Source organism: Streptopelia decaocto, assembly GCF_964273445.1.
Source record: "Streptopelia decaocto genome assembly, chromosome: 2".
Taxonomy (NCBI): Eukaryota; Metazoa; Chordata; class Aves; order Columbiformes; family Columbidae; genus Streptopelia; species Streptopelia decaocto.
The window spans coordinates 104,423,639-104,443,563 of NC_138655.1; the positions used below are offsets into that span (position 1 = coordinate 104,423,639).

Consider the following 19,925-nt stretch of genomic DNA (forward strand, 5'->3'; position numbering starts at 1 on the left):
GAGGAGTGAGTTGAGAATCTGTGGGTGAGAATTAAGGGGCAGGCTGGCAGGGGTGATACTGTTGTGTGTGTCTATTACAGGCCACCAGATGAGGGTGAGGAAGTTGATGAAGCCTTCTACAGGAAGCTGAGAGCAGCCTCGCAATTAGAGTCCCTGGTTATCATGCATGATTTTAACTACCCTGGCATTTGCTGGAAGGACTACTCAGCCAGCCAGCCACAGTCCAGGAGGTTCCTCCAATGCATTGATGATAACTCCCTGATGCAAATGGTGGATGAGCCAACTAGGAGAGGAATGCTGCTGGATCTCATCCTCACTAACAAGGAGGGTCTGGTTGAAACAGTAAAGGTTGAGGCCTGCCTCTTGGTTGCAGCGACCATGAGATGGTGGAGTTCAGGATCTCACGTGTGGCAGGAACAGAATAGCAAGCAGAATTGCAACCCTGGACTTTAGCAGGGCTAACTTTGGCCTTTTCAAGCGATTTCTAGGGGAAATCCCATGGGACAGGGTACTTGAAGGTAAGGGGGCCCAAGATAATTGGTTAGCATACAAAGACTGCTTCTACCAAGCTCAAGGAAGTGAAGAAAGTGAGCCAGGATACCTGCTTGGTTAAACAGGGCTGGTTAAACTGCTGGGCAAACTCAAGTGGAAGAGGAGACTTTATAGATCATGGAAGGAGGGGCTGGCCACGTGGGAAGAATATAAGGCTGTTGTCAGAGGGTGTAGGGAGGCAACTAGGAAAGCTAAGGCCTCCTTAGAATTAAACTTTGCGAGTGTGGTCAAGGACAACAGAAAGAGCTTCTTCAAATACATGACAGATAAAACTAACACCAGAGGCAATGTAGGCCCACTGATGAATGAGGTGGGTGCCTTGGTGACAGAAGATACAGAGAAGGCAGAGTTACTGGATGCCTTCTTTGTCTCTGTCTACTCTGCCGGAGGCTGTTCTGAGGAGTCCCATACCCCTGAGGCCCCAGAGGAAGTCAGGACAATGGAAGAGTCTGCCTTGGTTGATGAGGACTGGGTTAGAGACCAGTTAAGCAACCTGGACATCCATAAATCCATGGGTCCAGATGGGATGCACCCATGGGTGCTAAGGGCGCTGGCTGAAGTCATTGCTAGGCCACTCTCCATCATCTTTGGTAGGTTGTGGGGAACGGGAGAGGTGCCTGAGGACTGGAGGAAAGCAAATGTCACTCCAGTCTTCAAATAGGGCAAGAAGGAGGATCCGGGTAACTATGGACCAGTCAGCCTCACCTTTGTCCCTGTAAAGGTGATGGAACAACTTATCCGCGGCACTGTTTCAAGGCATATCAAGGATAAGAGGGTCATTAGGGGCAGCCAACATGGCCTCACCAAGGGGAAGTCAGGGTTAACCAACCTCATAGCCTTTTATCAAGACATAACCGGGTGGATAGATGATGGGAAAGCAGTGGATGTGGTCTGTTTTGATTTCAGTAAAGTATTTGACACTGTCTTCCACAGCATCCTCGCAGCTAAACTGAGGAAGTGTGGTCTGGATGATCAGGTAGCGAAGTGGACTGTGAACTGGCTGAAGGAAAGAAGCCAGAGAGTCATGGTCAATGGTGTGGAGTCTAGTTGGAGGCTTGTATCTAGTGGAGTCCTTCAAGGGTTGGTACTGGGACCAGTACTATTCAATATATTCATCAATGACTTGGATGAGTGAATAGAGTGCACTGTCAGGAAGATTGCTGATGACACTGAACTGGGAGGAGTGGCTGACACGCCAGAAGGCTGTGCTGCCATCCAGCGAGACCTGGACAGGCTGGAGAGTTGAGCAGGGAAAAATTTAATGAAATATAGCAAGGGCAAGTGTAGAGTCTTGCATCTGGGTAGGAACAACCCCAGGTTCCAGTCTAAGTTGGGGAATGACCTGTCGGAGAGCAGTGTAGGGGAAAGTGACCTGGAGGTCCTGGTGGACAGCAGGATGACCATGAGCCAGCACTGTGCCCTGTGGCCAGGAAGGCCAATGGCATCCTGGGGTGTATTGGAAGGGGGGTGGTTAGTAGGTCGAGAGAGGTTCTCCTCCCCCTCTACTCTGCCCTGGTGAGACTGCATCTGGAATATTGTGTCCAGTTCTGGACCCCTCAGTTCAAGAAGGACAGGGAACTGCTGGAGAGAGTCCAGTGCAGAGCCATGAAGATGTTAATCATGGGAGTGGAACAACTTCCTTATGAGGAAAGGCTGAGGGAGCTGGGTCTCTTTAGCTTGGAGAAGAGGAGACTGAGGGGTGACTTCATTAATGTTTATAAATATGTAAAGGGTGAGTGTCAGGAGGATGGAGCCAGGCTTTCCTCAGTGACAACCCATTATGATAAGACAAGGGGCAATGGGTGCAAACTGGTACATAGGAGGTTCCATTTAAATATGAGAAGAAACTTCTTCACGGTGAGGGAGACAGAGCACTGGAACAGACTGCCTAGGGAGGTTGTAGAGTCTCCCTCTCTGGAGACATTCAAAACCCGTCTGAATGCCTTTCTGTGTAACTTCATCTAGGTGTTCCTGCTCCAGCAGGGGAATTGGACTAGATCATTTTTTGAAGTCCCTTCCAATCCATAACATTCTGTGATTCTGTGATAATTTCACTGCATCCTTGTGGTCCTCTTAATAAGCCTGTTCCTTCTTCCAAAGGTTGTAAATTCTCTTTTTATTCCCAAGCTCCAGCCAAAACTCTCTGTTCAGCCAGGCCCGGTCTTCTTCTCCTCCAGCGAGTCTTTAGGCACACGGGGACAGCCTGCTCCTGTGCCTCTAAGATTTCCTTCTTGAAGAGCCACCAGCCTTCCTGGACTCCTTTGCCCTTCAGAACCACCTCCCAAGGGACTCTGCCAACCAGCCTCCTAAACAGATCAAAGTCTGCGCTTTGGAAGTCCAAAGTAGCAGCTCTGCTGATCACCCTCCTTACTTCTCCATGAATAGAAAATGATCATTTAACGATCGCTATGCCCAAGGTGACCTCCAGATGATGTGTTACCCAGGAGTCCTTCTCTATTCACAAACAACAGGTCCAGTGAGGTGCCTTGCCTAGTTGGCTCTCTGACCAGCTGTGTCAGGAAGTTGTCTTCCATACACTCCAGGAACCTCCTACACTGCTTCTGCTTTGTTGTATTTCCAGCAGACATATGGGAAGTTTAAGTCCTCCACGAGAACAAGAGTTAGCGATTGTGAGATTCCTCCCAGCTGCCTGCAGGATACTTAATCTGCCTCTTCATCCTGGTTGACTGGTCTGTAACAGACTCCCACCAGGATATCCACCTTGTTGGCCTTCCCCTTGGTTCTTACCTATAAACACTCAACCCTATCATCACCCTCATCAAGCTCCAGACAATCAAAACACTCCCTAACATACAGGGCTCCTTCCTTGCCTGTCCCTTCTGAAGAGCTCATAGCCATCCAATGCAGCACCCCAGTTGTGGGAGTCATCCCACCATGTTTCTGTGATGGCAACTACATAGCAGTTTTTCTGCTGCACAATGGCTTCCAGCCCCTCCTGTTTGTTGCCCAGTTTGTTTTACTGCAGTTCAGTTCCTTCCTTAGTGTGGCACTAGTGCTTTGCCTATGTTTTTCTACCAGGTTAGGTCCTTGACCCAGGTTATTGTTGATCAGATCAGAGGCTGTAAATGAACAGTGGATTCAGAGAAGAAGGCAGGAGCATAAATCCGACATTTTTTGCTGGATTATACTATCACAGACTTGCAACCTCATTGCTCATCTGGAACACAGGAGAAGGCATATACCTCACCGGCATGATGTAAGGCAAACTTAAGGTTTGCATTGTGCTTTCAGCTCTTCAGATGAAATTTCTATACAGGTATAGGTAATACTGTTTTAGGAACAATTCCAAATATGTTTTGTCAATTTAATGAACTGATTTAGCCTTTTGCAGTATTTTTATATGAATGTAAACTGCAGTCTTTTATGATAAAGTATCTTTTTTTGTTTTTTGCAGGGATTAAAATTAGAAATGTGATCAACATGAAATACTCAGCAAAAACATACATTGCAGAAAAAAAATTCTGAAGGTTTTTGTTGTTGTTGTTTTATTTTGTTTTGGTTTGTTTTTTTTCCCCTGTTTAAAAACTTGAATCCCTTATGTGCAATAGGCTTGTATATTTTCCTGAAGCTGCTCTTGCTCTGATAAATAATATCAGCGATGATTTGCCTCACTTAACAAAATACAAACATTTGGATAAAATTTAAATGGAAATGTAGATACATAACTCAAAAAGCAACAGAAGCACTACTAAGCAAAAGGTCACTATTTAGTCTGGCTGCCTTGAATTGAAAGAATTTTCTGATTCTTCTTTCACATATCTGTTGACTTTTTATTGGTCTCTTTAATAGATGAATTACAACAAATGTTAACAGAAGCAATAGTACATTGTATTACAAGTTACCTGTACAAGTTATTCAAGAGATCTACCACAGGTACCTAAAGATGACTTTCACAGGACATTAATTTGTCTGATGTGCGCTAGCATATAATGGAAAGCACTTGTTTCGTGTTAATTTTTGACTTTTTTATGCTTTATGTTAGACTCTGAAAATACTTAATGGTTCTTTTGTTCTTTCTTTGTTTCTTTAATTCCAATAAAAATTGTTTCCAAACAAGAAATCATATAGGCCAAGGAGAACGCACACATTCATCACTGTAAATATATTATAGAAGAAAGAAGTAGTCTTAACGTCAGCCAATGCATGTAGCACATACTGTGAGGCAGAAAAGCCTGCTGATATGCCCTCCAGACCTTTGTTCTGCTCTGACATGCTGACTGGGGAGCTATTAGTCTGCACCACACTCCCTTGTGCCCTGAATGCCCTAGGTTTATTTTCAAGGGATATGGGGATATAGAGTGAGGTCCACTTCTGGGTCTTATCACAATATGTGGCCCAGACATGGCCAAAGTTTGGGACAACTGGAAAGTTCCTCTGAATTGTGCAATACAGACTCTGCTGAAAAGGTGTGAGAAGGATGGATATGTAAAAGAGTCCCTCTCCTATGGAGTGGTTTTACAGAACAGGAAGCCAAGAAGAATATTGTTTCAAAAGGCCTCAAGGCTTGAAACTATCTCAGGTGATGCAGAGAGAGGGTAAAACTTTTGTAAAGATGTGTGCTTCAGCATCTGCCCCTGCTCCTCCTCTACAGCTACACGGAAGGCAGCAGGTTCAGCTTTTACAACCATGAAACCACAGAGTACGGTGCTACCCCCACACATGGCTCTATGGATCATTTTCCCCACTGCGTATCTGCCAGTAAGAGAAAGATCTGAATCCTTGTTCTGATTTTCAGGCTAAGGATATTCCACCCTCTCATTGACTGATGAATGACAGGGCTTCTTGTTTATGAAAATGTTTTGTCTGACTTTCAGCCAGCTGGGGTTCAGTGAGGATGTGCTGACTTGTCTTGGCAGAGGCCACTGACTGACTCCATCATGCACCACGGGGAAGTAGAAATGGGTCATTTATGAGCTTCCTGCCTATGTGTATTGCTGTCTTTACCTGAAAGATTGTAAGTCACACTGTAAAATAAAGAAGTTGAGTAAATTCAGAGAAGGATAAAAAAAACCAACAAACCTGCTAGGGGCTCATGGACATCCTATGAGCAGAAAACAACAAGTAAGAAAATTATTAATGAATAATTCATTCATTTCTGATTCTGATACATATGATTAAAATTCTGTTCTGCTGTTTCTTGCTGTTGTTTCCAGACTCTTTGGAGAATTGAACACCTAGTCTTCTGCAACATCTGTAACATCATTATACTTGGAGGGAATTAGAAATATGCAAAGATAAGGGTCTGTATTTCTTAATATTTTAGAAAACAGATTGAGTTTAAGGTTATAGAAATGAGATATCAATATAAATTTTGTTTTATTTTCAAAATTTCCCATAGCAATATCTTTTAATGCTACTTTGACACTTATTTGTGAAAAAAAACACTATTTTCAAATCTGAGCAAAACTATTTTCTTGTGACTTCCGTGTGAGAAAAAGCTTAGCAGCTACAGGTAAACTGAGTACTAATGCATTAAAAATGGAGATGTAATGTATGACTCTGCTCTAGAATATGGTCTGAGTTTGCCTTTCTGTTGCACTAGCATTTTGAGTAATACATTGCCATTGCAGAATGGTAATACATAGTGTAAATCATGTATCTGCAGGGATTTAAAATAATTCATTTCTGCAAGAAGGCTTTTACTATTAAGAGAACAAATGATTTTTTTCTTTAAAGCAAAACGTGCTTGGAAATTAATTAAATATACTTTTAATATAATACATATATCTGATTATTAGAAAACCAGCAGAGTGTTACAGTTATGTTGATATCAACTGTGGTTTATGTGTTGCCTGTGGTTAAAGTCCTGAGTATTTAAAACATGTTTTATTCATGCCAGCTGCTGTGGAATTTGTAAATACTGTCTAGCTGTTTTCTTTTGAATCATGAACAGTACTTCCCACTCCCTACCAGACAGTGTAATACTAGTTAAACCAGTCTTCGAATTAATCACGAGGCTAGACAATTTACAGCACTGTCCAAAGGATGCTATGGCAGCATGTTTGTCCAGAAAATGAAGAAAATTAATAACGATGGCACGTCTACATCATTTTTATGCCATAATTAACATTACCATGTCTAATCCTAGGGTAAAGGTTTTCAAAAGGTGACTCAATGGGAGAATTTTCAGATAAGAGTTCTAAAATTGTCTTATAGCTCAAAAATGATAGACTTCTGATGGTAAACTAAATTAGTTAAATTTATTTAGCATCTTACAGACAAGAAGAAAAGATTATTTAATCAGCATCACTAAGATGCTGATTGACACCAAACAATTATTTCCTCTATCAGACATAGACAAAAGATTCCGAATTTATATGCTGAAATCTGCACAATTCAAACTGTAAATTAGGTGCAAATTCTGTTTAGAAATGGCACTTAGCCATTGGAAGACATGGCCAAAGGATACAGTGAATTTTCTGTCATTTGACGTATTTAAAGCTAGTTAAAATCTCTTTCTAGTGATCATACTCTGTTAAGGCTTCAAACATATGAAACATGATAGTTACGTATGATTCTACAGCAACAGTAACGACAGGAGGTGAAATTATAGCCTCACTGAGGTCTATGACAAAGTTCCCACTCCCTTTAATGAGGCCAAAATTTAATCTATAATTATAAAAATCTTTGATATATTCATTGAATTTAAGCTTGGGATTATGTAGAAACTGCTTTGCTCCACTTCACCCATTTTATTTTATTGCTATTATATTTACCATTTTATTTCATTGCTATTATGTTTACCATTTTATTTTGTATTTCAGATTAGTTTTGAATTTACTTCATAGGATTTACATTTTTTAAGCATCTAGGAGTTCACAAATGTTATGTCAGTCAGGTGAAGTCCCTGGTGACTGGGAAAAAGGGAAACATTGCACCCATTTTTAAGAAGGGTAGAAAGGAGGACCCTGGGAACTACCGACCTGTCAGCCTCAGCTCTGTGCCTAGCGAGATCATGGAACAGATCCTTCTAGAAGCTATGCTAAGGCACATGGAGGACAGGGAGGTGATTCAGGACAGCTAGCATGGCTCCACGAAGGGAAAGTCCTGCCTGACCAACCTTGTGGCTTTCTACAATGGAGTAACTACATCAGTGGACAAAGAAAGGGGCATCTATTTGGACTTCTGTAGAGCCTTTGACATGGTCCCTCACAACATCCTTCTCCCTAAATTGGAGAGAGATGGATTTGATGGGTGGACTGTTTGGTGAATGAGGAACTGGCTGGATGGTCACCTCCAGAGAGTAGTGGTCAATAGCACAATGTCTGGATTGACACTAGTGACAAGTGGTGTCACTCAGGTGTCCATACTGGGACCAGTACTGTTTAATATCTTCATCAACGACATAGACAGTGGGATCAAGTGCACCCTTAGGAAGTTCAGAGATGACACCAAGCTGATTGATGCGGTTGACACACCTGAGGGACGGGATGCCATCCAGAGGGACCTGGGCAAGCTCTAGAAGTGGACCCATGCAAACCTTGTGAGGTTCAACAAGGCCAAGTGCAAGGTCCTGCACCTGAGTTGGGGCAAACCCTGATATCAATACAGGCTGGAAGATAAAGTGACTGAGAGCTGCCCTGCTGAGAAGGACTTGGGAGTACTGGTAGATGAAAGATTGGACATGAGCCAGCAATGCACACTTGCAGCCCAGGCGGCCAATTGTATTTTGGGTGGCATCAAAAGGAGCGTGGCCAGCAGGTCAATGGAGGTGATTCTGTCCCTCTACCGCATCCAGCTCTGGAGCCCTCAGTACAGGAAAGACATGGACCTGTTGGAGAGGGTCCAAAGGAGGACCACCAAGATGATCAGAGGGATGGAACACCTCTCGTATGAGCACAGGCTGAGAGAGTTGGGGTTGTTCAGCCTGGAGAAGGTTCCAGGGAGACCCTACTGCAGCCTTTTAGTACTGAAAAGGGGCCTATAAGAAAGATGGACAGACTTTTTAGAAGGGTTTGTTACGGCAGAACAAGGCATAATGGTTTTGAACTAAAAAAGGGGAGATTCAGGTTACACGTGCTGAAGAATTTTTTACAATCGAGGTAGTAAAGTACTGAACAGGTTGCCCAGAGAGGTGGTAGATGCCCCATTCCTGGAAACATTCCAGGCCAGGCTGGATGGGGATCTGAGCAACCTGATCTAGTTGAAGATGTCCCTGCTCATTGCATGGGGGGTGGACTAGATGACCTTTGAATGTCCCTTCCAACCCAAACTATTTTATGATTCTATGATCTCTTTACAAGTAGTGCAGACTTCAAAATGGAAACAAGAGAATAGACTTGCAAAAGATTCTGTTTCTTCTTAGTTTCATTTGGCTAAGGGTCAAATATTTCATTGGTTATCTTTCACAGAAGATGGGTGTTTCTATTGCTTGCTTCTCATGAAGCTGGAAAATGGAGATCTGTACAAATACATTTTCTGGATTATTCTCAGTCTTGCAAACAGTTGAATTCAGGTCAAGATTTCCACAAAGCCTCATAATTAAGTCACTTTGAATGGTGTCAGTAATTAACATTGTGAATGTATGGTGTTGTGTATAGCCTCTCTACCACATTCTCCATATTGTTCAAACCTGAAAGAGAGAACTGTCGCTGTCCTTCCGTATGGTCTTCTGAGCAGAAGTACACTGACTGCTGACAATCGTTCTGAAAGTATATGGAAGGGTTTGGGACACTGGAGTCCAGAAGAAGTTTGTCAGGTCTATTCCTTTTCAGGAACAAAGAAGGCATTAGAAGCTGTGGCTTATAAACCATTCCTAAAAATGGCTTTAAAGCAGGTATGAAGAAGTGGAGATCTTCTGAGAATCTACATGAATATCTTAGTACAAAAGCTGAGAGGCCCAGTCCAAGTCTGTTGACTATCAGCTTTATTTTGTTGAAAATTAAAGCACATAATTTTTTGTATCCTCTCTTTTTTTTCTGTGCAACATGCTGATATAACTTTGTGCAAGAGTAGAAATGTCTCTGATCCAGATTCCACCCTTATTTTACTCTAGGGACATGTGCAGAACCAGGATGTACGAGTCCCACACTAAGGGTGCAACCATGGCAGTTCTTTAAAGTACAATTTAAAGCCGCCTGCTGGAGTCAATGGAAGGCCTTTCATTGACTTCAGTGGGCTTTGGATCAGAACCTCTGCTAGGGAGTTTTTGTCCTTGGCTTTCGTAAAGAAGATTTTACTGATGTGTGAATAGCATTAATCACCCATGCATACTTAGTAAAGAGTGATCTGGTTTTTGTGATATGGAAAATAACCCGCTGGAGCATGAAACCTTTTGATGAAGTCAAACAAAGTAAAACTTGCCCTCCGTGACCTAAATCACAGCTCTTGAAATGTCATTTACTGGGATAATGCATTCCCCATCTGTCAGTCTGGGCTTTTTCTTGCCACAGGTGAACTAATGCAACCTTGGAGGTGTGCCATGGTTACTAGTATCTGGTATTTTACTAGAAGCGAGAGACTGGAATTCTTATGAGAAAATCTTAATTTTGCCCACCTCATGGAAACAACAGAAAATAAGGAGACCTTTGTCCCTGAATTTATGCCATTTGGTTTTCCTTACACCTAAATCAGCTGTATATCTTTAATCTCATCCTAGAGAAACCACTGGCATCACAAATGGGAGCTTGTTATTTAATGTAGAACTAATTATTGATTTGTCTGCAGTCAGTAAATGCAGAAAACTGCAATGTAAAAATCTTTCGACAAAGTCTTTGCTACCACCTTTAGTCTTGACTGTCTTAATATATTAGGAACAGGGATGTAATTCTGATGAAAACAATCCCCACTAAATATTTGTCCTTGTGCCTGTTTGTTACCTTATGGATATAGAATATTGTGGCTATGTTTATTTCAAAGCTCACCTCAAATTCTGATTGATTGGACAGTAACTCCTATTTTAGGTAAGTAATCAGTGGTTGTCTGTCTGCCAACATTGGGTTAGGTCTCATAGACTTCAATAATGAGTCTTTTACTGTATTTATATAAAAGTGAAACTCCTGACAGTCATGATAAAACTGGTTGCAATTTATTGCCTGGCTGCAGATTTTTTAAATCTCTCTGGCACTACAGAGTTATTACAGTAAGTTAGAAAGACAGGTGTTTTAAGTATGAACTTGCTGTTAAGATCTCAAAAATATTAACTGAGTGCTCTTGAATTGAAGCTTTGATGAGAAATAAATCCTTCTTATGACACTTATATGCCATGTAGAGATGTGGAAGTGTGAGCAACAGCACCTGGCAAGCAAGCTGTCTTCTTTAAAAGCAAGGAAACCAGCTGCTCATCAGGTTGGAGAAGGATTTAGCAGGAAATAAAAGTCTACTCAAATGTTCATTGCTCAGATCTGCAAGAGAAAACTCATACTTTATGATTCGTCCTCTGGATAGTGAGAAAAATTGTATTTATATTTTCTATATTTTCAGACACCATGAAGAGTATATGAATACAGGTCTCATTTTCAAGTGACCAATCTGCTTAACAGATCCATTTCTGTTCATATCAGTTCTCTCATTTACAGAATGTAACCAGATAAGTAACAAAATCAGCTTCCTTATGGAGAATAAACAAAACCTCATAGAAATCTTCTGTTTCAGGGTACAGTAGGGGTATGATTTCTGGATTTGCTCTGTATGGGTCCCTCCTTTCCCTGTTATTGCATGTGCATCAGACAGATCTTCTCATTTAATAAGCCTCAAATGTATCTGCTTTCTGATTACATGAGCCAGCTGTGTTTTAATCACACTGACTAGACTAAGAAATTCTTACCCCAGCAGAGCAACACTAATCAAAATGTTTCTGGCTCTTCAAAGCCCTAGATAGGTAGCGGTCTCATAAAACACTGGCATAAAAAAATTGTTGGGCCCCAAATGTGAGTTAATGCAAGGCTGGGATACTTAATGTGTATGTATTTTCCAACTGGGCAAGGTATCTCATCTGATCCCTTCAGAAAATTATTTATTTTGCTATGCTTAAATCAGCCAGCTATGACTCCACAGGAAACACACCATTTGTCCTCCAAACAGAAGCATTTAACAGAGAAGGGAACCTAACTGTAGGTCTTCTTTAGTTTCCACTTAGCAGTAAGAAAAATAAATGCAAATGAAACAGCATGCAAGAAAGATGCACCCATAGATATATACCCCTCTAAACTTCCAGGCTTTTGCCTGAAAAATGTTCAGATGTATCACGTACATATTTGTTAGATTATCTAGAATTTTGCAAATAATTTTAAGACTATTCTACTTGAACGCATCTAGTGTTATTCTGAGTTCTGAAAGCCTCAGTCAAATGACATTATAATCCACTGAAAAACTTTCCTTTTGATGTCTTGAAACAATAACTGTCAGAGATCTATTTTAATCTTTAGGGAGACGATACTGTGACAGCTGCTACCTTTCATCTTTTGGCTTGGTTCTTAAGGAGACTTCCCCTTTTTATATTTCATTTGCTATTGTTTTTTTTTTTGCTTCTGATGAACTATCAAATCCAGAATAATCTATCCCATATACCTCACTCTCCTGCCACCACAACTGTTCTTATACAATGCTGCAATCACCACGTTTGCAGATGTGACAACCAGGGAACTAAAACAGAGTGCTGTAATGACCACAGAGAGAAAGCTGCCTGGAAACACTGATTGCTTCTTGCTGCACCCCCTGCAGTTATTGAAATAGTATTATACTATCTCAACTGAGATATAGAGAGATGAAGTTCATGCCTGTGCTGTACCAAAACCTAAATAAGCCAGAGCTATGTGCCTTCAATAATGCTCTCTGTCTCAGACTCCTGTCACACAAACACTTAAGCATCTGCTCATCTTTGTTGAATAGCTCTTCCGATTTCACTGTACTGCAAGGTAAATTTAAATTTAAAGAGATTCATATCTGCAGACTCAGGACTTATGGCATGATATTTAGTTTTCTGTGCATCAGGCTCATCTGCCATTTAAGATGCTGTAGGGTATCCTTCCTGGCTTCCAGCTCTGCTGCTTAAGAATGGTGTGAGGTTGTCTTAAGTCCCATGCTATTTATCAGCCCAGATGCCTCTGATGCCCTTGAGCATCTACAGTGACATCTGTATTAGCCCAGCTGTCATCACACTAGAATGAGGATTTCAGAACAACATGACCTGATGAAATAAGGGAAAGAATAGCTTTTGTTAACTCCTAGGAATGTGAACTACAAGCGGAATCCTATCTACTATATTTTTATTTCCTAAATTGTGCTCATGTCTTCAGAGGGACGGAGATCATCAACATACAAAATGGTACAAGCTACAAGGAACAGAAACAGAGAACCTATGGCTTACCTGCAGTGCTATGTCCCATGCATTCCGTGTGATGTTAACAGTATGGGGCTGTCCATTAGCCATGTTTCTGTGGTCGACATCGATGTTATATGGCTCTTTGGTGCCTCCTAGGCTGTACCGAATTTGCAGATGCCCTAGTGAAAGAAATGTAAAAAGCACACTCAGGTATTTTGATCTTTATTCACCAGTTATTTCCCCCTCTCTTATCTTCACAGAAAACTGTTATACTTTTACACTTAAATTGCTTTCAGAGCTGGTCTCTGCAGTAGGAGAAGGGCTAGTGTTTGAAACTATAAAGTTACTGGGCTCAAAACTTTATAGTTTATAACCTAGAAGTGTGACAATGATCAGCATTGCAAAACCGAAGAGTTTGTAAACAATTCCAGATTGCAAACCAAACAAATCGGAACTATGCCTTGAACAATATAGACGATTCATACAAATTTGCACACATCAAGTAGAACTTTATTGTGGAGATTATTAGCCTTGTTGCAGTAAAATTCTTTGGAGTTATACAAAGCATGGTTTTCTAAAGAATAAACGATTCATATGCATTGAATAAAGGCAAAACTACAACTAATTAACACTGACACATAATCTGCGTGAGACTTTCTTGCTCTCACATTTAATTGTGATTGACAGGTGACCATCTGGACTTTTATGGAAATTTAATAATATATGGTGAAATTAAAATCTCAGGTTATGTTGTTAGAAAAGTATAGTCAAAACTGGTTAATTGCTATTCATTACATTACATACATCACCATACACATATGGTGAAATTAAAATCTCAGGTTATGTTGTTAGAAAAGTATAGTCAAAAGCGGTTAACTGATATTCATTACACACTGCCAGACAGCTTTTTCTTTTCTAAACAAATGTGAAGTGTCTGCTCTTCATAACAAATTTTAATACTTGATAAAAAGGAAGGATGATTGAAAAGGGAAATTCAGACTCTATTGTTTATCAAAACTGGAAATATTCTGCCCAAATGAGCAGTTTAGATATCTGACATGGGACTTCTTTCCTGGATCTTCTTTCTCATATTAACTTATACATATTAACACTCATATTAACTTATAACATAAAACAGAATGGTAGTAAAATCATCCTAATTATGATTTTCATGGAGCACCAAGGCAGTATTTGGAATCAAAGTATATTCAGTTCATATATAGTTTTAATACTGTAACAGCAAATGGTTTATATCCAACCTTCAACCATCACCAAAATGTTTAGGATCTTATATATTAAGTTACATCCATATTAGAGCCACCTCAGTGGGTATCCACATTTTCTGAAGAACAGCACATTACACTTTCTGCTGACTACTGGTGATATTGTCATGAGTTCAGCATGCCTACATGTTCAGTAGATGCCTAGATGTGGATGCCTACTTGTCCACTCCATAATGCTAGTTCATGGGATGGTTCTGACTGTTATAGCAGGGGAGTTTTTTGTTTGGTTTTGTTTGTTTTTTTTCCATTTTGTTTTGAGAAGAAGGGTTGGCTACCGAAACCCCATTAAATTGAATAGTTATATCAGTACAAAATCTAGTACAGCAGAATACAGGTTCTGGCCCTAGATACTTTACTTTAATGTGACAAAAGTGAAAAGACACTCTCATTAGTTCAGAGCTTCAGCTGAATATTGGTGTTATCAATTGTACCTTCAATGGAGAGAGCCCAGTGCAGTTGCTTACCAGATGGCTTGACAAGCACAGCCATGAAGTCTTGGGTATAGGAGCTGATGTACAATAGGACACAAGGGGACTTGGTGGTACTGAAGCTGAAGCTGAGCTCTTCTTTATTCAAGTTGAGGTCGGGTGCTGTGATCTCAGGATCTGTAGAACTCAAAAGTGTTCGGCTAACTAAATCCTTTATGCTAGTCCCTGGGGAGTGGAAATTGTAACGAAGCCATGTGCCTTCTTCAAAAAATGCTCCAACATCTTGAACATAAGAGAGAGAAAAAAAAAAAGGAGAAATTAAATGTGCTGAGACCTTTTGGATGAAACTTACTACTGCTGAGTTGATCACTACTAATCCTTGCATGTTTCTACTGCTGCATTATTTAAGCACTTACCCAATATTTAGGTCAAGACCCTCACTATTTTCCAATGAGAATGAAAAGGACAATCTCCATTTTATTGGTAGGTGCCTAGATTCACAGAGCAAAGGAAAGACTTCCTTTGGGTCACACAGAAGTTCTATGCTTATATCTCATATCAATACTATAGATTGGAGGATTCATGCTTCAGATTTTTTTCTCATTGAAGTCTTGCAGTGAATAATGCTCCAAAGAAGGAGATACAAGGAAGAGAGTTTTAAGGGACACAGTAAGCAAACAGTGTAAAGTAAAAGAAAAACCAGCAATTCTGAGAAGTAAATCTGAGTCAATTAGGAAGGACTTCACAAAGGGATGATGACAGTTTCAGCACCTGGAAGATTTGGAATAGGACTGGACACAATGCTAGAAAGTTATCCATTGCTAGCACAATCTTTCTTGAGCACTGCAAAACCTGGATGTCCTCATGGGAGATATAATTAACCACGGAGCTTGAGTCAGTGGGGAACAAGGCAAGAGACACCTGAACTGTAGCTCCCAGGAGGGAGAAAGGAGGGACAAAGTTTTCAAACCAATCTGAGACAAAACTTTGTCAATACTCTTGATAGAAAATACAACTATTTTTGGCAAAATTAATACTTTCAGCTGAAAAGCATTGTTATTACTTCTCATAATAATGGAGTCCTGCCTGTTTCTTAACATTAAAAACATAATTCAAGGTTGACATTCTTACAGGGAAGGCTGCCTTTGACAGTCTCCAATGGGAATCACAGCATAGCTGCCTACCATTGGTAGTGTTTAACCTACTAAGTCTGTTGGGGATCGCTGGACTGGCTTCCTGTGGCAGTTATTAATTTAGTGACATTGTGGTCCTGGATAGGCTTTGCTGTCTGGGACAATACCATTAAAAGAAATTTTTAAATTACATGTGAACCTAAATAAGAAGGTGTGTTTATGAACATTTCATCAGCGATTAAAGAACGATTAATAAAGTTTATGAGCATAGCATATGAGTACTATATTTAAAGAATGGTTATAAGCAATGCTTGAAGAGGTGACCAGTCATTTAAAGAAAATCTTTCATCATTTTTGCCAAAGATTGGTACAAAATTGCCCATCTAAACTGCTGAAAAATCAACACACTGTCTTTATTTTTAAATAAATTTGGTTTTTATTCTCTTTTAGTATTTGGAGTCTTTACACAATTCTAAGCAAAGGCTTTCTCTCAAAACATACGAAGCAAGATGTGCTTATAAAAGCAAGATGTGCATATAAAAATTATCCCAAACTCTAAATATCATAGTCACTGTCACTGTGTGGCTGTATAAAACATGGAGTCAAGTTGTGCCTCCAACGTGCTATAAATAATTCAATCATCCTTGTAGATTTACAGCTACCATTTTATTGGAGAAACCTTAACTCACTCTGAAACAGTTATGGAAGAGGCAATTCAGTTTAACAATTATATTTTGCAGTATACTCAACTTCAGTATTCCTGGATTAAAAGTGAAGGGGCCCTATCCTGAAAACACTTCCTCAAATTGTGATGCCTTCTGCCATCATACAATGATGTTGAAATAAGCATTAACACTTACAAATCTGAAGCAGCATACAATGCAGCTCTAAGTATTTGCAAGACTGGCTTAAAAATACCCCGATGACCGCTAATTTATTCTTCTTCAACCTTTGCTCGTAGCTTGGACAAGCTGCTCCTTGGGCAGATGCTGTATCAATTACGCTGCAGCGGCACTGCCAGAGCTGCTTGCCAGAGCGAGGGTGCTGGGCCCCAGTGTGCCCCACACTCTGCCAGGGGGCACCACACCCCCTTGCAGAGGTTCCACACACCCAGAATACCAATGCAAAACTATGTTTGCCTCCAGCCTGTTTACTGCTTGCCACACCTTTTATTTGAGGAGCGATCTTCGGGACTGCCCAGCACTGTGCTTGCCCAGGGCCACGTGCTTGGGCGTACCAGGATCTGCAGTCTTGACCTCAGCACTGCTCTGGGGCTGAACAGGAAAGCATGCGATGCATTTTCCACAGCAGTAGAAGTTATGAATTGCTACTTTAAATGTTCATTACTAAAAAGAAAGCTTTAAGTAAATTATGCTCTCTGAAATGTTAAGACTTCTTTTTCCCGAAAACATTTCTTGACAAAGCTAAGAATGTTCTGTATGTTTAACTCAATTTGCACTGAGTAAAATGATATTCAGTATAGCTGTTTTACTACAGGCATATAAGGTACTGTAACGAGCCTCAAATTTCTCCTCATATGCACAACATCTCTTTTAAGAGTAAGGTTCACCTTGTGAACTTTGTGCAAGCATATTAGGCCCTTAACAGGAAGATATTGAATTCCTTCATGTTCCAGCTCAGCAAAGAGGTTGATGCACATGATTACATGCTTTACTGAACGAAGCTGAGGTCCTTGCAGCAGGGCTGCAAACTGCTCAGCAGCTCACAGGAGCAGGCTGTTTAAACTATTAGGAAACATTATAAAAAGCTAAAGGATAATTTTCTCTTTAATGAACACAGGCATAAGACGATATGGAAACGTTGAGGGCTCATCAAAAACTATCTACTTGGAGGTCATAAGTGTATCCTCTGCCTGAAGCTCTGACAGAAGGAATAATGAAGTCCTTCATTCAGAAAACTGTTCAAGCTGCCTGAATAAAATAGGTAAAACATAGCATAAACCCTGCTTCTGAAATGTGTATGACATTGCCATGCCCCAGCCTCTGCTTTCTTTTGTAATATTTCAAACACTGTCTGAAAAAAATGAGTCTTGGGACATCAGGCATAAGTTGCAGTGAAGGGTTCCTCTGCGATCTGCCCTTTCAAAACAGAAGATTTGAGGAAATCAATGTGGTGGTAACAGATCAGTTTTCTTTGGAAAGCAGTACCTATTTCTACACCAGTACACAGTGTTGTCATCCTCTGTTGACAGACTTTGCAAATACATACAGTTTGGGCATGCTTTGTAGAGGAACCCAGAACAGGATTTGTGGATCACTAGTAATTATTTTATCAAGCGAGACACCCAGTTCAGTTCACACCCAGTGTGAACTGAACATATTTTACAAAATTGTCCAGCTTTAATTTGAAAAGGGATGAAGCAAGAGCTGATCCAAAACTTCAACACAAAATGCACATGCATTGAGAACCGACAAACTTATTTTGAAGGTTACAATTAATCTTATTTTGAAAGTTACAAGTCTCCTCCCAGTCCCCCTCTCCCCATTCAGCTACTTTTCTTTTTGTACATTCTGTCAATGTCCGGGATCAGAAGTGTTATAAAACTGGAGGAAAAAGCCAAATAGCTAAACCCCCCACATTTATCTTACAAAACTTCCGCAATCTCGTGACATTTCTGGGCCAGCATTGTAGGCCTAAGAAAGTAGCAACCTGATTCTCCTTTGCTGCTGGTTTAACATCAGTGACATATCAGTGTTCGTTCTTCTCAGGTAGTTATAATGATTCTGTTAGCCATATAGTCAGGCACATTGAGAATTTATCTTCTTTCTCCATTACTTTTTCCTCACTTGCTAAAAGCATTGCCAGCACTGTACAGGTCTGGCTGAAGATTTCAGCAAGGTTTTCTATCTGGGGGCATATATAAAAGATTCAGAATTCAGCAAGCTTTACAGCAATCAAATTGCCTCTGTGCTGACAGTCAGGATACAAATGTTAATAGGGATTGTCATGAATCAAGTGCAAGATATTATTCCTAATAAATGAAGATGCAACAGATCTGTGCAGCTACCAGAAAAACCCAACCCCCCAATTTAAACACAGGAACTTTTCAAGAGTGGCACTGTAAAAAAATGTACCTTCTGCAGTAGGATAGCTATCACTGGCTCAGAACTGTCACTTCACATTTTTCCAAGTAAACTCAAGACCTGGCCTTTGCCTCCTTTCACCTGGGGATCAAGGAGAAGGGAATGTTGGTTACTTTTCTGGTTACTGTATTTGGGTTTATTTTTATGTTGGGCCTTCAAAAAAAATCTTATTAATAGGCAGTAACAGTGTAAAATCCCTGCCTCAGAGAAGCTGGAGACAAAATCCTGACAACCATGAAGCCTGGCCAGGACACATGAAAAATTCTCCCCACTTTGTTTCACAAAGCTGCCTGAAATGCCTTCTTAGAGGTATACGCATGACCCATCTGGAGGCCTTAAATGTCTCCTTGGCCTTGCAACAGTTGGTAAATTAAAAATATTACTCTGCGATGCTGCTTGCCAGTGCTCAATACTATGTCTTCCCTGCACGAAGTGAAAAGCAGCATTTAAAAAATCCTAAGCAAGGACAATCACTGGAGGCATTCTGACACTTGGTACATGTACGAAGATTGTTAGGGCAATTTACAGAGTTGAACAACACCTGTTTGCTGGTGCATAATTTTCTTTCCTTTTTGATTACTCATATAGTTAAGAATATTGAATATAGATTAAGTAGAGCTTGCTTGTCTGGCTTGTGGCTAAAAATGTTCTAGAGAGCACCAGAAACTGAAGCTACTTCAAGGCTGTGGTCACATTTGTGGACTGTTTGCTGAGATACATCCTGGCCATAGGACATCGGTAAAGGGTGAGAATTCCTCAGCTGTTGATGTGGGACAGAATTTACTTTAAGTGCTTTGAAGATGGCAACGCTTATCTTTTATCTGGTTAGCTCACTCAATTCTGCCTTCAGGCTCACAGTATTTAGTTCGTGAAACTAAGATGTAGGGGTTTAAAGGTTCTGTCCTGCATCCTCAAGTATCATATCCTATGGGGCCTGATCATAAATCCATACAAAGTTTCCTGCTACCTTCAGTAGAACAGGATGAGTGTCAGGGAAGATGAGGTTAAGCCATGCGATTCATTGCATCTTCAAGCCTCCCTAGTCAATGCTGACAGGCAGATTCTGCCAGGAAGAAGTTTGGCATAGCTAAGTAAGGCTGATCTCTGAACCTTCTTCACAGGAAACACTATTTCTACCTCCA

At 40.6% G+C, this 19,925-nt stretch overlaps 1 protein-coding gene across 1 annotated transcript in view; it reads right to left on the minus strand.

Moving 5' to 3' along the window:
* CNTNAP2 (contactin associated protein 2) overlaps positions 1-19,925 on the minus strand; it is a gene marked incomplete at its 5' end in the record, with an annotated part of 1,159,740 nt that overhangs the window by 75,184 nt on the left and 1,064,631 nt on the right. The window contains 2 exons of the mRNA XM_082045698.1: positions 12,881-13,014; positions 14,583-14,828. Of these exons, the coding sequence (XP_081901824.1) occupies positions 12,881-13,014; positions 14,583-14,828 (380 nt within the window). The remainder of the gene's footprint in view (positions 1-12,880; positions 13,015-14,582; positions 14,829-19,925) is intronic.